This window comes from Pseudonaja textilis, chromosome 2 (genome assembly GCF_049901715.1).
Source record: "Pseudonaja textilis isolate UNSWEBS1 chromosome 2, rPseTex1.2, whole genome shotgun sequence".
Lineage (NCBI taxonomy): Eukaryota > Metazoa > Chordata > Lepidosauria > Squamata > Elapidae > Pseudonaja > Pseudonaja textilis.
The window spans coordinates 59,644,618-59,667,268 of NC_141991.1; the positions used below are offsets into that span (position 1 = coordinate 59,644,618).

At 37.3% G+C, this 22,651-nt stretch overlaps 1 protein-coding gene across 2 annotated transcripts; it reads right to left on the reverse strand.

The window, feature by feature from the left end:
- Positions 1 to 104: 104 nt before the first annotated feature.
- On the reverse strand, positions 105 to 21,901 carry BAP1 (BRCA1 associated deubiquitinase 1). 2 transcript variants are annotated; one of them, XM_087924020.1, is made up of 17 exons: positions 21,622 to 21,901; positions 18,628 to 18,657; positions 18,489 to 18,543; positions 15,670 to 15,802; positions 15,020 to 15,139; positions 14,414 to 14,475; positions 14,187 to 14,329; positions 12,729 to 12,807; positions 12,339 to 12,462; positions 11,327 to 11,474; positions 10,783 to 10,967; positions 8,379 to 8,512; positions 7,210 to 7,682; positions 6,119 to 6,279; positions 4,983 to 5,075; positions 4,120 to 4,292; positions 105 to 2,336 (listed from the first exon to the last, which is right to left on the reverse strand). In XM_087924020.1, exons 1-16 carry the CDS (start codon positions 21,656 to 21,658, stop codon positions 4,161 to 4,163), a joined length of 2,109 nt encoding a protein of 702 aa, XP_087780146.1. In that variant the 5' UTR covers positions 21,659 to 21,901; the 3' UTR covers positions 105 to 2,336; positions 4,120 to 4,160. The 2 variants fall into 2 exon arrangements, with proteins under 2 accessions (XP_087780146.1, XP_026580890.1); XM_026725105.2 differs by having other exon boundaries at positions 4,220 to 4,292; positions 21,622 to 21,843.
- Between the last annotated feature and the right edge of the window lie 750 nt (positions 21,902 to 22,651).

Genomic DNA, 22,651 nt, shown 5'->3' on the forward strand with positions numbered 1-22,651 from the left:
CACTGAAGGTAATTTCTTATTCAGAAATGTTACCCCAAATTCCAATTCACTATAGAGCTATTTGTACATATGTTCTGGTGTACAGATTCCACTATACAGTCGTCTCCAGAAGACTAGAGATACATTTTATTTTTAACAGAACTGATATATTTACAGCACTTGACAATGCAAGAGACAGGTGATTCTGTCAACAAATAAAAAATAGTAATTTTACAGTCAGGCACTGTACATATTTGCAAAGAAAGCAAATATATTTCACCATCTTCTCAGGAACTATTCCTTTTCACATTGATCTTCTTTTGAATCTCATGATGATTTTAATATCTATACTAAGAGACTCAACTGTACATATTCATGGAATAAAAGTTGCAGAGGAAACGTTAAACTGTTCTTCCAAAAACAATTTGCAAGGTTCCTCTGGCTATCAGCTAGCATAATTTAATGCAAATTTGCTATCATTCTGCCAAAAGCTTAAAAACATTTATAAATCTGCTGTATTGACAAAGGACTGTTCTTACAGGACAAAGATAAAGCCATGTAAATAAGGAGAAGCTGGTAACAACACTTGTCTTACGAGTATCTAGGTAGGTAACTGACTACACTGCAATTAGAGACTGTAAATGGACTGGAATGAGAGGTGCTGAGGTGGCTCTGGAAGACAAAGGCAGATGATAACCAGATCCTGCTGGCCAAATATCATCTATACTCTTGCAGAGTAATAAGCCAGATGCTCCAATTTGAGCTATAATCAATGCAAAATTATTACTTTGTGCCCTATCTTGTCAGAGGACCTACAATCTGCAGACGTTTTCCACCTGCAAGCTTTGAAGTGACCTGGAAGGGCTCCAAGTAAGCATATTAGACTAAAACCCTACGGTACAGAGACACATCCTTCATTGTCTTGCCATCCCAAAACCAGGCCTCCAGCCCTTTCTGCTCTACATTTCCCCTATCCTTACATCATAGGCAACTAAAAAGTTCACTATTCCACTTCTTGACTGTAAGATTACATTAAACACAGGGATTATTTTGCTGTAGAATATTTCCATTTTTCCCCTGAAATGTTAAGCATAAAAAACCCGCAAACAATGATTCATATCCCCATTGAAGCACTTTATCCCAATCTCTTTCAAAACGTTGGTTCTAACAGTTCATTATAAAAAAAGGATGGGGGATATCTTTCTGTGTTTTTGATTGGCAAATTGTAGCACCCAGCCACTTTGTCTCTCCACACATAGTTTGATATCCTAAAAATGGTTTTAGGAATTTGAGTAAAAAGGAGCAACTGCCAAAGAAAATCTAAAAAAATAAGTTAATTCCATGTTTTGAATCATGGCGTCTGCATAACTTCCATACATACAAAGAAAATACCTTCCAGGCGGCAAGGCCTACAGGCTGTTACAGATGAACAAATATACTCTCATACCAAAAGACCTTACTCTGGACATATAAAAGCCATAAAGGAAATTCTCCTCTCTGTGTCAGCACCAGTGGGTTTTTTGGGGGGTGGGGGTGGGGTGGGTGGGAGGGGGGGAATCAAGAGAAAAATTAGCAGGATTTGAAGACCAGTTGGGATTTGAAGGGAGCCTGATGCATCTAGTTCAATAGAATGAGGGTCATCACTACCTGAACATTATCGTTATGAACTTGATTCAGGAAACACACACATACTTAAAGATGTAAATGCAGAGATTTGTTCCCCTGAAAATAGCTAATCCCGAGGATATAGCACATTCTGACTGTCTCTGAACTAAACAATGCATCAGCTTAACCGAAATGCACTTCTACAAAACTGCAAAGATTTTACTTATTTCTTTTTAAGCAATATTCACGTAAAACTTCTGAAGACTGCCATTTACTACTGCAAGATGCACTGCATTTTGGTTTAGGTTGCTAAGTAACATATTCAAGTGCAGTGTCAGCCAAATACTCAAATGGTCCTGCTCTTTATGCTTCTCACACCCACCTCTGGAGGGAAACTTTATCTTTGGATGCCCAAATGGTAAACCCCTGGAGCAATGTCTAAAATCCAGCTGAATACAGGTAGACGTAGTCACACTAATACTGATCACGGTGAAGACAATTTCAGTGCAAAGCTCTGTCCTGAGCACTCTCTGATTGGTGAAGAAGTACATGAAGTATAATGCACCACATTATCAAAGAGGCAAGCAGAGGAAATCAAGTCCTGTCCAAAGGTTGAGACTATTGACGTTTAGCTTTATATGGCCTGGAACGTTTCCGTCGGTCAGGCTTTCGCTGCTTGTGGAGACGCCCAATGCTGACCCCTTGCCGTCTACGAACAGAGATGTTTTGTTCAACAAGGCTAGGCAACATTCCTGCAAAATGATAGTGCATAAGATTAGCCAAACAGAAGCAAATCTTGCTTCCCTTTCAACATTTTTAAAATATAGAAGTCCAGGAGATTGCATTCCTGTTATGGAAACCCCAAAAGGGATCATATGGCTCCTTAACCAGATTTACTATGACATTAAACCTTTATGGAGTAAACCTTTCTCAGCTCAAATTCTCTAAAGGTTATGTCTTAATAAATGCTCATTTTGAAGTGCCAAAAGTTCGTTTGTTTTTCCTTCCTTCCTTATATGGACTTTCCCTTTTAGTTAGCAATAAATATCTGGGAAAAGTTATACCAGTGAAGAAGGCTTGCTAGTTTCAGATTAATCACGTTTACCGATATAAAAGATTCCAGATCAATAGGAAATCACAATGTAAGATAACCAGAATCCTAAACATACATATTTGAATTTAATTTTTAATGGTGGGGAAATTATTGTATTGAACAATCAAAACATATATTACTCAAAAGACTGATCAAAATCTCATTCACAAGCTGTTTTTAAAAAGTGTTGACTTGTAAGATAGTTTTATTTGGATTATTCATGGAAAACTTGCTCTACTGATAGTCCTCATTTAAGAATAGTTAATGGAACATTTTGTAGGGTAAATTATTATTTTATCATCACTAAAACTGAACTGATTGATCTCTGAATGCCTTTTACAGTGTATTTAACTTAAGCACTTGTCTGATTCTCTATTGACACTATATTACCACATGCAAAATTTCCTATTTGCTAAAGATTAAGTAGGAAATAGATGAACATATTTTGAATAACACACACAAATATATCCTGATATATAACTATCAAATGGTTTTTTAAATGATGGAATTAATTCTTCCACCATCTTAAACATATTTTATGTAAATTAGACTCAATAGAAAGTATTCGTTAAATGTTCACTCATTTTTATAAATGACTATAAAAACTAGAGCAAGAGATAACAATTTAGAATCCATATCACAAAGTCCTTGTGATAGCCTGGGCCTATCTAATTACTGCTGTTTTTAGTGGATAACAGATAATCAGAGTTGGAAGGGACCTTGCAGGTCATATAGTCCAACCCCCCACCCAAGCAGGAGACTCTACACCATTTCTGACAAATGGCAGTCCAATCTCTGCTTGAAAGCCTCCACTGATGGTGCTCCCACAACTTCCGAGGGCAACTTCTGTTCCATTGGTTAATTGTTCTCACTGTCAGAAAGTTTCTCCTTGTTTCCAGGTTAAATCTCTCCTTGTTCAGTTTCCATCCATTATTCCTTGTCTGGCCTACAGGCGCTTTAGAAAATAGCTTGACCCCTTCCTCCCTCTGGCAACCCCTCAGATATTGGAAGACCACTATCATATCTCCCCTGGTCCTTCTCTTTACTAGTTCCTGCAACTGTTCGTTGTATGTTTTAGCCTCCAGTCCCCCAATCATCCTGGTTGCTCTTCTCTGTACTTTTTCTAGAGTCTCAACATCTTTTTTATAATGTGGTGAACAAAACTGGATGCAGTACTCCAGGGGTGGTCTTACTAAGGTTTTATAGAGTGGTATTAGTACTTCCCTTGATCTTGACTGTATCCCCCTGTTAATACAACTTAGGATTGCATTAGCTTTTTTGGCTGTGATCGTTTCAAACTTTCAACACTATATGTTACAGCTATCACTATCTTTATTATTTGGAATTTTGAAAGACATCAAGATTTATGAACATTTATAGGTGGGAAAGACAGATTATAAATTCTTTTCATGTTGCTATTTGTGCTAGAAAAATAAATCTACCTCTGATTTGGAGCAAAAGGTTGCTGGTTTTGTGCTGTTTATCAACCTCTGAGTTCTAACACAGTGCAAAGAAAAGCTCTTTCAATCAAATTCCTCTCACCTTCTTGTGCCAACATGGAGATAAAAGTACATATAAATTCATCATAATTGTGAGTTCGCCTCTGATCATCAATCTAAGAAAGTTAGAAAAGGGAAAACAGCAGTATTGAAACAAACAAGAGGGGGAAAAAAGCCAACACTTATCTTTTGGCTAGTGAACAAGATTCAAGATCATTAAAAAGCATTCCAAAACAGAGTCACAGTAGTAAACTAAATCAAAAAGACTAAAAAACCTTCTTCGTGTTCTCAACATTTTGCCCCTTGTGTAATAATTGAAAGACAATGGGATTTCCAGCTTCAGGTAAGAAGCTTAAATGTTGTAATCCATACTTAGGAAAGTTAAAAAGAAAACACAGTAATTCAGACTTGGCTGGACTGAGACTTAACTTCTAATTTGTTTTCAAATCAGAATATTAGGTCAATCTACCAAGACATAATCTTCAACTGAATCTACAATTTGACTAGAATTGAACAAGCCTGAGCAAGCTCAGATCTGCCTGGAAACTGAATAGGAGACTACCAGGAAACCCCAGAACTAGTCTGGGAGTCAAAAACACATAGTGGAAAAGCTAACTACTTCTATGAAAATTGCAGGATTGTCTATGTACCCGTTAAGAACTGAATTCAATCGGAGAAAATAATTGTCTTATCAAATATTAACAGTTTTTAATCGTTTGGTATTTGTAAGCCACCAAGGGTGTATAAAAGTGGATGGCTATGAAAATAGTAACAAAAATAACAACACAATATTCTCTATTAGCTACCTTGAATTTCTTTCTTTTCTCTACTTCCTCCTTTAAACAGGCCTCATAGTTTGCAATTTCAGCCTCCACACACTTAAGCAATGCCAGGAGCTCCTGTCAAAACAAAACAGTGGCAGTATAAGCAGAATGGCTCACTAATGCTAATGGCACAGCAGTACCTCATAATCAGCTTAAAGCACTAGCAAAATCTCAGTATAACTTTATTCTAAGAGTAGACCCCCCTCTAACTAATCCATTTTTTTTAAATAAAAAGCTTCTACAATCCCAAAACACCCAACAGGGAACAACCAGAGTGTCAATAAAGTAACACAACTTGGTAAATTAAAGGAGAAAAAAGTCATTGTAAACTATCTTGACGTAAGCATAAATTAAATAGTGCCTAAAAATTCTTACAGCAAAAGTAAACACTTATCTTGATGCTATTTCAAATTTTCTATTGGCACTTTTCTCAGTATTCATGTCACTAGAGTAATAAGTCTTGGAGAGAAAAACACTATGTCAAGAACAGCATTTCCTTCATTCCTAATTTTTGTTTAAAGAGCTATCACTATAATTTATTTGTTTTTTTTATTTATTTATTGAATTTATATTGCCACCAATTTGCCCATGGCGACTCAATTTGCCATAGTTGTGCTTCCTTGCTACTGGGCTTTGTCACTCTTAATAATAATGACCTTTTGTTATTATATTGTTTTGGAAAAGGTGCCTAGTCAACTGCATTCAGAATCTTTTCTGCATGGGGTAGCATCAGAGCATCAAATTAGCAGGAGCTGCGCAAGCCCCTCTATGCAAAAGCATAAAGACATCTGGACTTCCCTTCTCTCTCTTCTCTCACTCAAGCACCGAACCCAGAGGAGAGGCAACTGTTGTTTAAAAACATCTATAGTAGCTACAATGATGTTTTACGATGACGTGACCAGACTGATAAGTGATGACTTTGTCCCTCTGCCAAAAGAGTCTCTTTTCCATGCATCTTCTATGAGGTTCAGATAAGACTCAAGAAAAAGCAGATTCCTGTCAAGTTTATTGTCACATATTTATGAGCAAGGTCCAGCCAATGCAACCAAATCTAGGCAAATAGCACCCAAAAGTACTTTCGGCCATCACAGAATTGCTTTAGGTCAAAAGTAACTTACTTTAGGAACATATTTTTCCCCAGCAGGGGGATCGGTAGACCGGCCAATTCCAGCCTTCTCCTTGCTGTCACGAGGCTCAATAGAGTCCGCTGCTTCTGCTTTGACAATAATCTGAACCTCTTCATTTGATTTGCTAGACTGAGGAGAGTTTTTTGCACCCTCTGGAAAACAAAAAGAATTATTAAACACAATGTTATCTTCTTTTACATTCTGGGTACTGTGGAGGAAAAAATAATGGTATTTTCTTTCTAAGCCGAACAATGCATGTTCTTAGCCCAGGAGCCCATAACAAAAACATTTCATTTATAAACCAGTGTTGGAAAAGTAGGTAACTCAACAGAGAAGGAGCTCCCATTCAGAGCACACACAGAATTTTTCTGTCAGGATTGTTCATAATTATGTGCCTTCTACATTATTCACACAAACTCAGAGGTAAGGGGAATTTTCTCCAATGAGTTTATCCGTTGAATTCCCATCCATTGTATGGTGTATAAATCTACTTTGAAAAGCACTTGGAAGCAGAATGAAAAATGGTCCTAAGTAGTTATCTTACCAACTAGTGATGCATGATTTAGTCCACAAATACAACAATTTTTTTGAACTTTTGGACATGTTTGGAATACTGCGAATAGGCAATAAATGCATTCACAAAATGTCTGTCCAAGAAACTTGCCTATACATTAATAATGATTGAAATATAGTTGGGCAATCACTCGCCAGAAATTGAGCAAGTCGTCCAGAACGCCATTACCCTAGTTGAGTCCTTTATTAGGCCCAAAGACAATGCATCAAATCAATATGATGCTCATCTTACCTACTGTCCTTTTTTTGTTACAAGCCCTTTTGAGTACAAACAGCACTGGCCTTTTGTTGCCAGAAGTGCTAATATGTTTAAAGTTGTAAATTAGGAGGTACCAAAAAATAACCTGGAATTCAAATTTAAAAGCCCTTCCACATTCAGTTTGTTACTGTTCATCCTGCTAATCACCAGAGTCCTCCAAACAGACCCCCTCAACTGCCCAGCAACCAAAAAAGAGGACCCACATAAGAGTAAGAAAATAGTTAACTATCGTTTCCTGTTGGAACCATACCTGTGACAGTAAGAGGGCAGAAAACTCCTTCCTCTGTGAGGTGCAGCAAACCCGTACTGATGATGGGACCCAAATCTCTCACAGCCCGATTGTAGCGTATACAGTCTACACGGAGCAGGCTGTCTTCCTCCCCAAACAGCACCTTGGAGATATGAGAAGTGACAGGACTGGAAGGGCGAGTGGGATTGGCTGATCGGATGGGGGAGCGAAGAGGGGAATTGAAGGCACTCCCGATCTCTGAGGCAGTGTCCGTGCTTTCATTGCTGGGTGTGGGAGATGGCTGAGAGTGGGCAACAACAGCTACTGCTGTGCCTCCACTGCTAGTCTTAATAGACAAGGGAATGGAGAGGTCCTTCTGAGTTTCTTTCAGCTTTTCCGCAAGGACATTGATGGTGTTGGGCTGCAGCATAGACAGCTGGGCGTCTCCGCTGCCCATCAGGTGCTCCTGTTTCACCAGGCCCTTCCTCTTGTAACTGTCCACAGCCAGAGAGAGAGGGGGGGAAATATTAATCTGTGGAGGTTATACTTAGCAGTAGCAGTCAAAATTATGTTTTTATATATCAATCTCAATTTTAACAAGGTAAAATAAATATTATACAGCATTAAGATATGTTATTGTAGCATCACAATATTTATACAATTATATCTCTGTGATTTCATTTATATGTTTTTGTAATTACCACTTTGCCAAAATAGTCTCTTTTTTCTAATATCTGAAGATCAAACATCCCATTTTGAAAACAGTCCACAGATGTCATTCACTGCCCCCAATTTGTACATCTACTGCCATTTTTCTTTCCAGCTATATATCAAACTCTTGTAGAATTTTTTTTTAAAAAACCACGCAATTGTAATTTTCACATTTTCCAGATTAGACAATGGACAGTTCCTCGCTTTTACTACACATATAGCTCTCTAAACTGATGACTTACAAATAGGATGGACCTACCCACATAAACTTTGTTCCATATTAACACTCCTCTCTTTCCACAAAGACATTGGGCCTCATCTCAAAGCTAAGGTGCAAAACACCTTTCTTTCTCATGGAGCCCTACATAGTACAACTATAAATGCTAGAATATTTTTCAAGAACTGGAAGTGGAGAACTCTCAAATTTGACCTAGGTAAAACGGCAGACTGAGTAACTACTGAACACCATCAGACCATACCTGATGGCAGGATTGGTATTACACACTTCCTCATCCTCGTCATCATCATAGTCATCCTCATCATCAGAGTATTGCTGGTGCTGTGGGACTGAGACTCGGCTTCGGCCCACTCCTGCTGCAAGGTCCTCTTCCTCCTGAAATACAGTCATCCAGATGGCTTCAGATAAGGTTAGTATCTAAGAAGATCTCTGATCCTCCAAAGACCATATTTAAAAACAAAAGTATTTAAGAAATAACTGTTTCTCCTGCTCAAATGATACATGGCACTCACTCATAAGTCTGAATTAGAGAAAGAAAACAACGGTGCACACTATGAAAATCCCTTCCAGACAGTATACAGAGTAAACTATCTAAAATAGTTTTAAGTTTCTTATTTGCTAAGTAGAAAGGGTGTAAAGCAACGTGGGGTTTTGTACATGTCTATATCTCTATCATGCACTTTTTTGTATGAGAAGTGAAATATTATTAAGGGAGGGGAAATCCAGCTCCCTTTTGAAAAATACCATTTTTGTACAATATCCTAGGAAGTTTCTTGACAGTGGACTTTCCTTTAAACAAATAGCGGTCAAGTTAGATTTTTATTCAACTTAAGAAGGATTATACATTGACTAGCATATGCAAAATAGTAGTTATTCCTTCAAGTATTTTCTTTACTGGAAAAGTGTTCAAATATTCTGCATTCATGAAAGAAGCAGAAAGGTGAGATGACAACATTTAATTGCTTCTGCATGGAAATACAAGATGCACTGGTTTGCATGGCATAAAAGAATAGTACTAATGAAAATTCATTTTCAATTTTATTATAAAAATATTTTGTGTGTGAGATTTTTTTTTTTGAAAACAATTTTATTGTTTTTTTAACAAACAAACAAACAAAACATAAAAACATCAGCTCTCATCCGTATTTATATACAAACAGTGAGTCGGTTGGTTCATCAGTTTTGTGCATTCATTTTGTAGTCACAATTACAATTACCTTACATAATAACTCTTATTATCAATCCAAACTTATATATCCTCATATCATTATTAAAGAAAAAAAGATTTGACTATACTTTTATTCAATCATGCCTTATGAGATAACTATAATTTAAGTAATTTACTCTATAACAAATCATATAATCCTACCAATTCTATCCTAAATAAAAGAAAAAAAAGAGAGAAAACATTTTATAAATATAATATCAAATACCAAAAAAAGAAAAGTGAAATCAATATTATTCCTTATTGTCTAACATTCTAAATATTCTATTTTTGTATTTCATCATTCAACCATTGATAGAAAAGATCCCAAATTATATAAAATTGTTTATCTTCTTGCTCTCTAATTTCAAAAGTCAATCTACTTATCTCAGCACATTCCAATATTTTCTTTATAACTTCTTCCTGCAATGGAATTTTCTCATTTTTCCAATTTTTTGCAAATACAATCCTAGCCGCAGTTAACACATTTACAATCAAATATTTCAAATCTTTACTATAAACATCTGGTAATATTCCCAATAGGAAAAGCTCCGGTTTCAAATCTATATGCTTCTTTGTCATTTTTTCCAACCACATGCGGATTTTAGTCCAATATTTTCTAGCATCCTCACAAGTCCACCACATATGGTAGTATGAACCGAGATTTTGAAACAACTTAATTCCAAACCATCATTAACATCTAGTTCTTTTCATCCGCAGAAAAAAGGTGAACATGAGAGTCTTTCAAAGGTTAGAGTTCTTTGTAACAAACAAACCAAAAATACACTGCAAGACCTAAGTCAACCATTATACTCATTAAATCCCTAGTATTTGTCAAAAACACAAAACAAAGATGAAAATTTCATCCCACCAACACCAGGGGTTCTGAGAGCCACAATATTGGTGCTTCAGAGGGACTTAACAAAATCTAGTACATTCTCATAAACATCTCTGGAAAGAAGATATTAAAAACTCAAGGTTAAACATTCCAATGATGGTAATTTACAAATGAAGACAAGATTTAAAAATACATAGGCATTGCTAACCAAAAATTCATCAAATAAAACTCAAAATTATGAAATTCTAATGTTAGATGTTTTCAATGCTTTAATATTTTAATTCTTTTATACTGCAGTTTTTACGATGTTCTAAGCCACCAAGAGTCATTTGGCAGCGAAGCAGGTAGCATGTAAATTTAATAAACATAGGTGAATAGAAATTCAACATACATGTATTTAACATATTCCACACTGCTAGGTTAAAAAAAAATGATTCCCAGCTATTTAATAATAAAAACATCCAAGGCAAAAACAGAATAAAATAAGAATTCTTACCCAACAAGTGCAACTATCTGCTCTGATAAGAAAGAGTCTGATAAGCTCAGTTTATACAGAGTGTGGCATATAAGGCAGAAAAGATAACATGTTGTCCAAAATCCCACCTGCATAGGTGACTTGGCATAGTTGTGGTTATCCAAGAAAGCCGGCAGCCTTTGCACGATGGGGTTGGGAGCTGACAGGGCCCCATTTATGCTGCTCACATGTGGTTTAGTGCTCAGCTTTGCCTTGCTTGGAGGGCTCTGGGTTGAGACAGGCAAGTCCTGGGCTCTAGAATCCTCAGTAGCCTCTGCAAAATGCACATGCATTAACTTTCAAGCTGCATATTTTCAGGCAGTATATCCGGGATACTTCCATCTTCACCCTAACCATTTTCTATATCTCCATACCCTCACCCAAAGGAATAAATGTCTCACTTGTCTAGAGCTGCCTAACTATTAGAATCCTGGTTGCATTAAGTTCAAGGCCACAATGACTTTCTTTGAGAAGTCAAGCTTAGAATAGATTACACTGACAAAATTGTTCCCTTATAATCAACTTTGGGATGCAAAAACCTTATTCTGGGATCATACCTTGCTCAAATAAAATTCTACATTCCTAGTAGCTCTGGGTTTTTGTTTTTGTTTTTAAATATTCAGTGCTCCATACCTGCTTGGGAGCTCTCTGGAATTAACTGTGTTCTTCCTGCTTCCAGTGGGGTGGAGCTCTTGCTGTTAGCTGACCTGGGCTCCTCAGAAGTCTGGAGCTCTTGAGATTTCTGGGTATGTACCAGTTCCGGTTGAGTCACTCGGATGAGCTTACGTAGAAAAATATAGTAATAAACTTCACAAAAGAACAGAAAAATGAAAATGATCATGCTTCCTATATATCAATACAGCTTCCAATGATACACTCATTATATATGGGAAAAGAGGCTGAGATTATGATTAAATGTGCATGTTGCCAAATCCTTAGAGACTAAGAGCAACTTACAAAAATAAAAAAGTAATAAAATATTCACTGTAAAATGCTATTTCTCCACTATCTCACAATACAAAATAATATGAATAGAACACTCCACAAATAAATAGGAATTATCAAAATTAACTAATGGCAAATAGCCACTTCCAAAGAAACTTTCATAAACCATCAGTGTGTCTGGACAAAAAGCAGTTTTAGTACACTGAAGATTTTGACTCATTATATTATTTCAAACAGTTCTGATTTCAAAGGCAAGTACAAAATAACCCCAACCACCTAGCATAAGCCTCTTCCATGTTTATACCCACTTCTAATATTTGGGCTTTCTTCTTGTTGTTAATATATGTTTCTAGATCATAGGCCATTTATGATTAAAAGCAAGCAATGGTATTGAGGCATAATCTAAGTATCATTGAAAGGAGGAGGAGGAGGAGGAGGGGGAGGAGGAGACAACTAGAGTAGGTTACCATGGTGAAAAAAATACAATGAAAAAAGATTTCTTTTAAAGTATCAACTCGATTAGCAGACATGGTCTGTGAGCTTCTTTCAGTTTCTTTCTGGAAAAGTTATTCAGCACTCAGAACTCTGCTCTGCTTGGTGATCCTCAACGTTGAACCAATTGTTGTCTCTTTCAAAAGCTAGATGTAATCAGAAAAGATATATGACTTTTAATCTTATCTTCTCTTTATCTCCTTCTTACCTGCTGTAAAGCTTCCAGCACAGTTTGCCGGTTCACCTTTAAGATGTGTAGCTTAGATTCGTACTTCATTCTCCTGTCGGGTACCACAGCCATCAAGTTAAAGCGGATGTCATGATATGGTTCCCTGTGAGAAATAACAGTGGGTATTAAGCATTCCAACCGTAAGTAATTGTGGCAAAATTTCTTCTGTCACTTTCATGTCAACCTAACTATCGCAGTCGGTGGCATATATAAATATGCTTGATTTTCAATTCTTGTGCAAGCACTGCAGAACTTTTCAGAAACCGAAAGAGGATTTCTGTTCAGTAAACACCCAAACACTACATCACTTCTCAAATACTCCTCTCAAATTTTAACATAAATCTAAAATGCATTGATTTGTTCATTCACCCTGCTGTAGCAAGTCCAATCCTCTCCATGATAACTCTCCTGGCTTTGTCTGTCCATTCCTCATCTTCTGCCCAGGGCCCTGGAAAAAGGAAATAAAAGAAAAGGCAAATATAGAAATATACAGAGCAAATGTTTCTACTAATAGAACAATTTGTTAAACTGACTTGCATACTGCACAATAGGTTCTTCCTTGTTATCTGGCTATTGATCTGAGATATGCGGTGCTTTAAAGACAATTAATAAAAGAAAACTAAATAAAAAAATAAATAAAAGGTGTGCGGTGGCTGAGTGGCTAAGACACTGAGCTTGTCGATCAGAAAGGTCAGCAGTACGGCAGTTCGAATCCCTAGCACTGTGTAACGGAGTGAGCTCCCATTACTTGTCCCAGCTTCTGCCAAGCTAGCAGTTTGAAAGCATATAAAAATGCAAGTAGAAAAATAGGGACCACTTTGGTGGGAAGGTAATAGCATTCCGTGCGCCTTCAGCGTTTAGTCATGCCAGCCACATGACGACAGAGACGTCTTCGGACAGTGCTGGCTCTTCGGCTTTGTAACGGAGATGAGCACTGCCCCCCAAAGCCAGAAACAACTAGCATGTATGTGCGAAGGGAACCTTTGCCTTTACCTATGCAGTGCTTTAAAGACAATTAACATAAGAAAACTAAATCCTGAAGGAAATTATTTCAAGCTAACTCACACAATGAGTTACCAAACTGAAAATATATTTATACAAAATATATTTGTATAAAATATCTAAAAATTCAAATACAAACATCTTGTTCTTACATGATTTTAGCAATAATTCTATTGATATTAATCTGCATTTAAACTGCTTATTGTTTTTCTTTTAAACATTACTATCCACCTTATGCTTCTGAGAGCAGAAAATTCAAATAAATAAATTCAAATTACAAAACAAAATATTCCAGCCCTGTGCTCTCTAATGCTACAGACAAGGTCAAAAGAATTGTAATCTTTCCACTCTAATGCAAACAAAGCCTAATATATGTTACAGAACATTACCTAAGAATAGAATAATTACAATTCACTCTCCTCCACTATCTAAACTATTCCATATCTATTTCCCCAAATCATTACGTTCATCAATTGGGATATTGCTATATTTCAGTTGTGTGCAAAGTGTTTCAAAACAAACCACCTCAAATTCAAAATGTCTCATTTTGAATGCAAAATGGACAATTTTAGCAACTTCAAAAGTATTGCAAGCTTGAAGCAGCCCTGGTATTAACTACAAAATACTTCTGAGGATCAAATTAGCCTATTTTGGACTCAAACCAACTGCCTCACACTCTATTTTTTAAATTCAAATGGTTAAAATCTTGGCACAACTTTATTGTACTCTTTGTAGCAAACTACTGATGACCCCAATTTGATTCCAGAACAAAATGAGAGAGACAGCGCCCCTTGTAAGCTAAATCAAGGCAGCAAGGTTCCTTACCATGATCAATGGGGTAAACTTTTAGGCCATCCAGTTCAAAGAGCCGCCCTTTAATGGGAACATAGCTGACAAAATGAAAGGCCTCCATGGTCCGTACAGCACTAATTCCATTCTGTTTTTCTGGTAAATGTCGGGGTTCTGGTCTGATTCAAAAAGACAAGAAATCTATGTAGACGTAGTTTAGTCTATATTGTAGCAAATACATATTCTGCCCTCATCCAACTTACCTAGCATGGCTGTTATGGGCCTTGGCCAATTCTGGAGCATTCCCAATGGCATAGCCTTTGCTCTGGGAGGTTGGAAGAAAAAAAATAAAATGATGGGAAACTCTGTAAGATCACATATAGCCTTTTTTGTAGACCTAAATAGATGCTCTATCCCAATTGTCTTACTCTATTTGACAGGGAACAAAAGCCTTCAAATTAATTTGAGTCATATCATGTGGCCATGAGGATTGCTGTCTTAGGGTTAAGTAAGGGGGATTTTAAAACAATTTTTGTACACTTTTATTTAGGAAAAATTGAACCAATTCTCTGCAATATCACTGATGCCAATATTATTTGCATTTCTCCAAGCAAGTTACTAGCCTCATTTCAGAATTCTGAACTTTAACGCACCAAATTCTTTTTCAAGAGCAATACTGACAAAGTGAGGTCTACAAAAATAATTACTTAAAGCCAACTTTCCTTAATTTGGTGCCCTTTCAATGTGCTATAAGATCCAGAATTGCCACCCAATAAAGACACACACATACACACACACACACACTCATTCATTTTCTTTCTTTCTTTCTGTCTCTCCCTCCCCCCTCCCCACTTGTTCTCCCTTCATACCTCTGGACTAAAACCTTTGGTGAATTCTTTCATTCGGCTCAGCGTTGGTCCCAGATCCACACTGTTACAATTCAGGAGTACACTTAGCAGTGCATGTGTGGCACAAGAATTGGGAATCAGCTACAAAGCAAAAGAACATTTAGATGAAATTTGAAATTATGGCAATCCGTCAGATTAGCCTATCTATACAAAAACCATATGTCCATTCTTGTTCTCTTGTGTATAGACTGGCCTTCTTGTGGTGCCCTCCAGGCAATCTGATTTTGTCATGGCTAAGTAGTCTACATATTCTGGCTGCTGGCCCTCACAAGGATCTTCCAGCAAGAAGCAGCAGAACAAGTACCAAAAATAAAAACAACAGATAATGCTGTCTTCTATTAAAACCACAAAATAAGTAAATTCTTCAAAGCTTCCAAAATGTGCAATTTATTAATGTATATAATATTCTATCAACACATTTTCTCTGAGTGGATATGATAATAAAAGTAAAACCAATGAAGTATTACATATATTATATATAAAACAGAATGCATATTACACATTATATGGAAAACATATTTAAATTCAATTCCCCAGTTATAAAGAGAGTAGGATTCTTAAGAGCGTAAAAGAAGCCATCTAGCAAAATTTCTTTCTTCGGATCAGTTTACCTGGTGAGCAAAGAACATGTTGTTGACAATGTCATCATCAATCACTGATGTCTCATCTACCAAAGTAGAAACTTTCCGTCGGGACCGACGTTCTTCAATCCATTTGAAAAGGAAGATAAATCCATAGACAGGCCTGAAAAAAAACAATTTTGCAATATGTAATCCATCACTTTTGAAGGATAATTCTCTATTTACAAACATATTCAATATTCAATAATTCTCCAGGCAGACATTAGTCTAAGAAATTTCTGGGGTAGGCAAACTAATACATTTAGATAACTGAACTGCAACTTCTATGAGCACAAAGAGTTAGGCAAGGATTTTTAGAATTATAATATAAAACATTTTAGTTTGTTTTCTTTTATTCAGTTTAGGCATCATCTAACTCCAGACTGACTCTAGGTGACTGACTATAAAACAAAGACAAAATAAGAAATGAAACAGAAAAAAGAGAAAAAGAGTGTTGAAGAATTTGGCCAACACTCATACATATAGACATATCCAACAGGACCTCCAATTATCTTAGCCCAACACCTAGGAGAATAGTTAGGTCTTTAAGGCTTTCCAAAATGCCCTTGTGGAGGAGCCGCATAGATCTGAGGGGCAACCATATTCCAAAGGGCAGGTGCTTTGAAAGAGAAGGCATGCTTCCTGGGTCTGATGTTTAATCAAAGGGATTCCAAACACACAAACCCTGTTGGCTCCTATAGTGGACTGACATCACAGGAAATAGGTCCTACGTTATGTAGGGCTTTATAGTTTCATAACTAGCACATTGAAAGAATTCTGATGAAAATGCAATCAATGGTGGAAGAATATAAAAGGAATCTTAAGGATTTTTTTTGAGAATAATTTCAATAAGGGCACAGATATAAAAATATGTAGGGTGTCAATAAAGTCTGTATGCAAGGACAATTTATAAGCAGAACAATAAATTGAAAAAACAAAGACAAGAAAAGATGCAGAATATTTTAAGGGATATAAAGACAAAAAGAGGATAAACTAATGAGATCTTTGGGGAGAAAAAATATCTTGAAGCAAATTAAACTTCTGCAGCGCTAACTTTCTATAATAATGGTGAGAGGGATGGAAATAAAATTGAACTTTGCTAAACAGAGGATTTTGAGCTAGCAAATAAATCAGGTAAGTGGCTGGTTTATCGACTGAGAAAGGAAGGAAAAAAGATATTAAAATTACAAGATGGGAAGCTATGTTGACTGATAATGTAGGCATTCAGAGAAAATGTCATCATTTCAATTCAATCCTATGTAAAAGAGAAGAAATTTCATTGATGAGGACAGATGAATAAAACAAAATCTACCAATATAACAGATAAACAGACACAAATAATGAATGAACCAATAACAATAGAGGAAATGTGTGATGCTGTAAAGATGAATAAAGACAGAGAGCTCTTAGCCCAGATGGAATATCAGTGCCCTATTATAAATATTTTGAAGATACGCCTTTATTATTTTTACAAGAAATAAAAGAGAAAGAGAGAGAGAGAGAGAAATGAATCTATTTTGGATAATGGAAAGATATCAGATAGTTGGAAAGGGGCATATATCCCATATATATTCAAATGGATCAATGGGCGAGAATGTGGTTCAAAAGTTAGACATTGTCAGTGTCTTACAATTTGAAAGAAAGCTTTTTTAAAAAGATGTTCTGTTGGAATGTAACACCAAATAAATTGTATAAGATGTATAAAGATACTTCTAATTATGTTGGGAAAGTCAAAAACATATCGGAACATTTTATCATGCATGGTGGGCTTATGAAAATGTGAAAAGATATTGGATATGTATGATACATATGAGACATAAGATACATATGACGTAGAGAGTTCCAAAAATGAACTTCCAGATGACACTGGAATTTTCTTATTAGAACTTACAAATAATCAACTAGAAAAGACTCATTGACAATTATTTTTATATATGCAACTTTACCGAGGCCATTAAATGCATAAAGATGGAAGAGAATAGAAACTCCAATGGAGGAATGAATTGGGAAGATCACTGAGGTATAGAAACGGTTACACTGATTTCTTTGATTAAGAAGGGAATTAAAATTATTTTCATAAAAGTCTGGAAACTCTTCATGGAGTCTTTGCTGAAAATAGATGAAAATGAACCAATGGTTTGGGGATTTACTGGTCTGTCCATAGGAAAAAGGGAATCATGATGTGCAACATGGGAAAGTTAAAGATGGTAAATGTTCTGCTTGTATCTGATGCAAAGAAGATAGGGAGTTGCTTCTTTAGAAATCTGTTTCGTTCCTTTTTGTTATCCTTTACTTTTACTTTTATGCTTTCACTATTTCTTTATTTTTCTACTTCTTTCATAGTATTTAAAAATGTTTGTAAAATAATCTTTTAATAAAAACTGTCTAAAATGAATCACTGTCCAATTATTTATAACTGAAGTGCTATCTTACACTGAAGCACAAAAGATTGGAAAATTTCTAGACCTGTGTGACATCATAAGTAACAATAGAATTGATTTAAGCAATTTAATCTTAAAAATGAAAACTGAATCCAAAATTAGTGTGATTCCATTCCACCATTATAAGTGTTTTAAAACAGTTATTACATCTTTATTATGGCCCTTTTTGGCAATCAGTTCTGCTATGTTATAAACACTGCTATTATATTCCAGCCTATTTCCAGAAGATTTCTGACATTTATTTGACAGAAATGGAATAATTTCCAATACATTCCAACAACATCTTCGTCATTATTCATACATTTTGGACTGTGTCATTATTTCAGAAGGATACTTTTTTTCTAGTCAATATAACAGCCAAAATCTTACCCTTGGCATTTGCTCTGTAGATCATAAATTTCTTCAACTTGCACTCCCTTAACACCTATATGAACATAAACCTTGAGTCAGTATATGAAGGAAAAAAAAGCAAGAACTGATTAATATACTACCATATGATTGTACTCACCAAAATCCTCCACTAAGAGTGTGAAGAGGCCTGCAAAAAAAAAAGGGGGAGGAGACCAGAGGAGAGGATATTATTAGGTTAGTATTTAGAAAACACTAGTTACAAAAATAATTTTGGACATATAATTCACTCTAATCAATCTACTGCGAGCACCAATGCAAAATCAAGATTAGAAATTCTACAGAACATCTTCATAAAAACATTTAAATAAGCCCTGATTCATTTCCCACTGCATAAGCTAGGCCACCTTGATAAATAACTATCTGGGGTAAAACTCAAAAAATATTTCAATATTTCAATGATAAAATGCTAGCTCCCCCTCCCTCCCATTTTATCACCTGGTTCTAAAAATCAGATAATGCAAGCCCCACTTTCTTGTGAGGTACCTGGGATGAGGGTTAAAAACCAGCCTTTTAAATGACAGACTTCAACACATAGCATATTCTCCACTTGGGGATATAAACAGTATCTATCTGACTAGAATTTCCAAAACTAGCCAAAGAAGTACTATTTCAGTGGGCATTTGGCCTGTAGGATAGCTTAATATATTTATATTTATTTATAAAATTTATTGGCCACCCATCTTATCATAAGGTAATGTGTGAGATGTTCTGACACAATACTTCACTGATATATTAAGTATTTGTTTTTATTCTGTTATTGCTCCTTTCTTTTTATCTTTCTGTTATCCCCTCAGAATCCATAAGATTGGGCTGGGCTATAATTACTGTTAAATAAATACTGAATTTTTATGAGCTGCTATATAGTGGAACAGCAAACATCTTGTATCATGACAGATGCAACTCCTGTATCATCTAAGTCAGTCTACATCAATAAAGTCAACACAACCACTTGGCTGCCATCAGTTCATGTCAGGTGACATGGAACATCCTGATCTCAAAAACACCCTAAACATACAGGGAAAAGGACAAAGGATGATGCATACTCTACAGTCAAGAAAATAGTAACTGAGGCTCTGCTTCATCGCCAGCATGTATGATGGGATGGGAGCTTGATGAGAATAAGGAATCTTATCAGATCAAATATATGTACATATCTTCCAAACTTGAAGCTTTATTATTGTTATACTATTTATAGCACTTTGCACATTTTCAAAGTGAATGGAATCCAGTCATTTCTAAGAAAATTGTACTGATTTTAAATTTTAAATTTTATACTATGCCATTATAATTATCTGAACCACTGCTGTGACAATTTCACTAGTTCCTGGCTTCTTTATAATTTAGTTCTCATGTATACAGGTAGTCCTTGACTTATAATTAAGCCCAAAATTTATGTTGCTAAGTGAGACAATTGAGTTTTGCCCCACTGTATGACTTTTCTTACCCCAGTTGTTAAGTGAATCAGTGCAGATGTTAAGTTAGTAATATGGTTGTTAAATGAACCTGAGTCCCACATTGACTTTGCTTATCCAAAGGTTGCAAAAGGTGACCACCTGACCATGGACACTACAACCGTCATAAATACATGCCAGTTGCCAAGTGTTCAAATTCTGATCACGTGACCATAAGATGCTGCAATGATCGGGTGAAAACTGGTCACAAGTAACTTTTTCAGTGCCGCTGTAATTTTGAAATGTCACTAAACAAACTGTTCTAAATCAAGGACTACCTGTAGTTTTTGATCTTCAAAGATCTTCACAATTTAGAATAAACACTAATAAATTCTTTAATTCCAGAGAGTGAAGTATGGTTGTGGCCTAGGAGTTATTATTTCAAGATGACCTAGCTGGCACCGAAACACTACTGAAGCAACATAATTTCATTTTAATTTTTAAGAGTATTTAATGTTATGTCTTTTGTGAAGTAATGATTCAGATGCACAACATCATGGTCAAATCTGATGTAGAAAAGGAGAATGACCAGAGGCATCGAGCTGTCTATTTCTACATTACCAATACTGAATTGGCTCAAGGGGGGGGGGAAAGGATTCTGTTCCATAGTCCTAAGCTTTCTTTCTGAGCCAATTCAGCATAAGGCAGGAATAAAATCACTCAACTGTACCAAATCTAAATTAGTATCCAAATCTGCCTGGCTCAGATGATGGGCCTTATATGACTCTTAGACATTGAAAAAAAAAAATAAGAGGCTTTGTGTAAGACAATGGAGAAATATAATAAACATTTAAGCTTTGCCAAAGCAATAGGTAATACTCACATTATGGTATTATTGTTTTTAACGATAACACAGAGCTGTTTATTTCCAACAGAGTCTTGACGAACTATCCCAATCACCATTTTCAAATAAAAAATTAGTGCGCTTACTTTGAAAATGTTATTTACATTTAAATGCATTTTAGAAGCTATTTTCACTACTGAATACTAAGCCTCTGGTTATCTTATCCCATCTCCATTTGGCTAAAACAGACAGGTGGGCCTAAAAAAAAGCAAGACACCCCCCCCCCCGGAAGATACAACGAGGATAACGTACTTGGGTCAAACAGGTACCCACACCTTTCAAACACACAATATGCCATCCACTTAATTGCGATCCCCAATTCCCTTGGAAAGGGGACAAATCTCAACCGAATGGCTGAGGATTCAATCGTTTGTCTGAATCACGGGCATATGTTATATATACATCGTCTGGGGGAAAGCCAGGTGGGAAGCTAAGCCCACTGCACAACACCACAAGACAAGGGACCCCAATTTCCAAACAAGAACAGGGTGTCACCCTCCCCTCCCCCAAATGGGACGTAACTTCGCAGGAAGACGGCCCGCCCTCTCGGGGGCAGGTCGGAGGTTGTTTTCCCCCCGCCCCCGCCCGTTGGCACGACGGCTCCTTCCCGAAGTGGGCTCGCTGAGCCCGGAAGGCGGTAACGGTGCTGCTGGCACGCAGAGCCACACCCTGTCGGTGGGTGCCCCGCCGCACCCCCGGGAAGCGAGAAGGGCGCCCCCCTCCGGAGCCCAGGCCGCCTCCTCCTCTTCCTCCTCCCCTCGCCCCCACCCGAGCTCGCAGGGGCGCCTTCGCTCACCGGGGTCGCTCTCCAGCTCCAGCCAGCCCTTATTCATCTTCCCCTTGGTCAGGCCTCAGCGCCATGACGGGTCCTGGGCGCCCGGAGGGGAACCATACCTCCGGGTTCCCCCGGGCACATCCGGTCCGCGCTTACGGACCGGCTCCCTGGCCAGCCGGGAAGGAGGAGTGACCCAAACACAGCCAGGACAGCCGGGCCGGGTGGGGGGGGGGGAAGTAAGGAGAGCAGGGGGAGGAGGAGCAATGGCAGGAGGACGGAGGCATCGGGCTGCGCGCGCAGCAACGGCGGCCCCACAAAGGGGCGGCACTTCCCCGCAAGTAGCCTCTCGGAGAAAACTTTCGCTAGCGCTGCCTCCGGATTGGTGCGGAAAAAGGAGACGGGGCGGGATCAGCAGACTGTAAATGCTAGAGTGGGCGCACCGCTGCTGGGACGAGTGCTTGCCCTCAGTGGGTTTCCGTTGAGGTGACTTTTGTTCGTTGCGCCTGAGCTGTGTTTTATATGGCAAGCGATGGTCTATATCAAGGGTCTTCAAACTTGACGGCTTTAAGACTTGTGGACTTCAACTCCCAGAATTCCTGAGCTAACATGACTGGAGGAGGAATTCTGGGAGTTGAAGTCCACGAGTCTTAAAGCCGTCAAGTTTGAAGACCCTTGGTCTATCTACTTAAAGTAGTGTTTTAAAGGCTTTTTAAGCACCGCGGCAGATTATGTGGTATGAAAGCGACAATGCAGGCTTCTGTTGTTATTTTGCTCCTATCACAGTACCTGACCTGGTTCACACACAGACCTATGGTTTCATACTGCAAATACAGTTATATTTAATTTCGTAGCCCAAACTGTAATGAACTGACAGTTGGGACTCCATATAGCCAACAACATTTTAGATGACCGTTTGAAAATTTGTTTCTTTGATGGTAATGTAACTCGCAAAGACTTCTGATTTCATGCCACAAGCCAAGTTGAACTAGCTCAAACTTTGGATTAATGTAAACAAATGCTCTTTCAAGTGACACAAGACTTGTTAGAATAA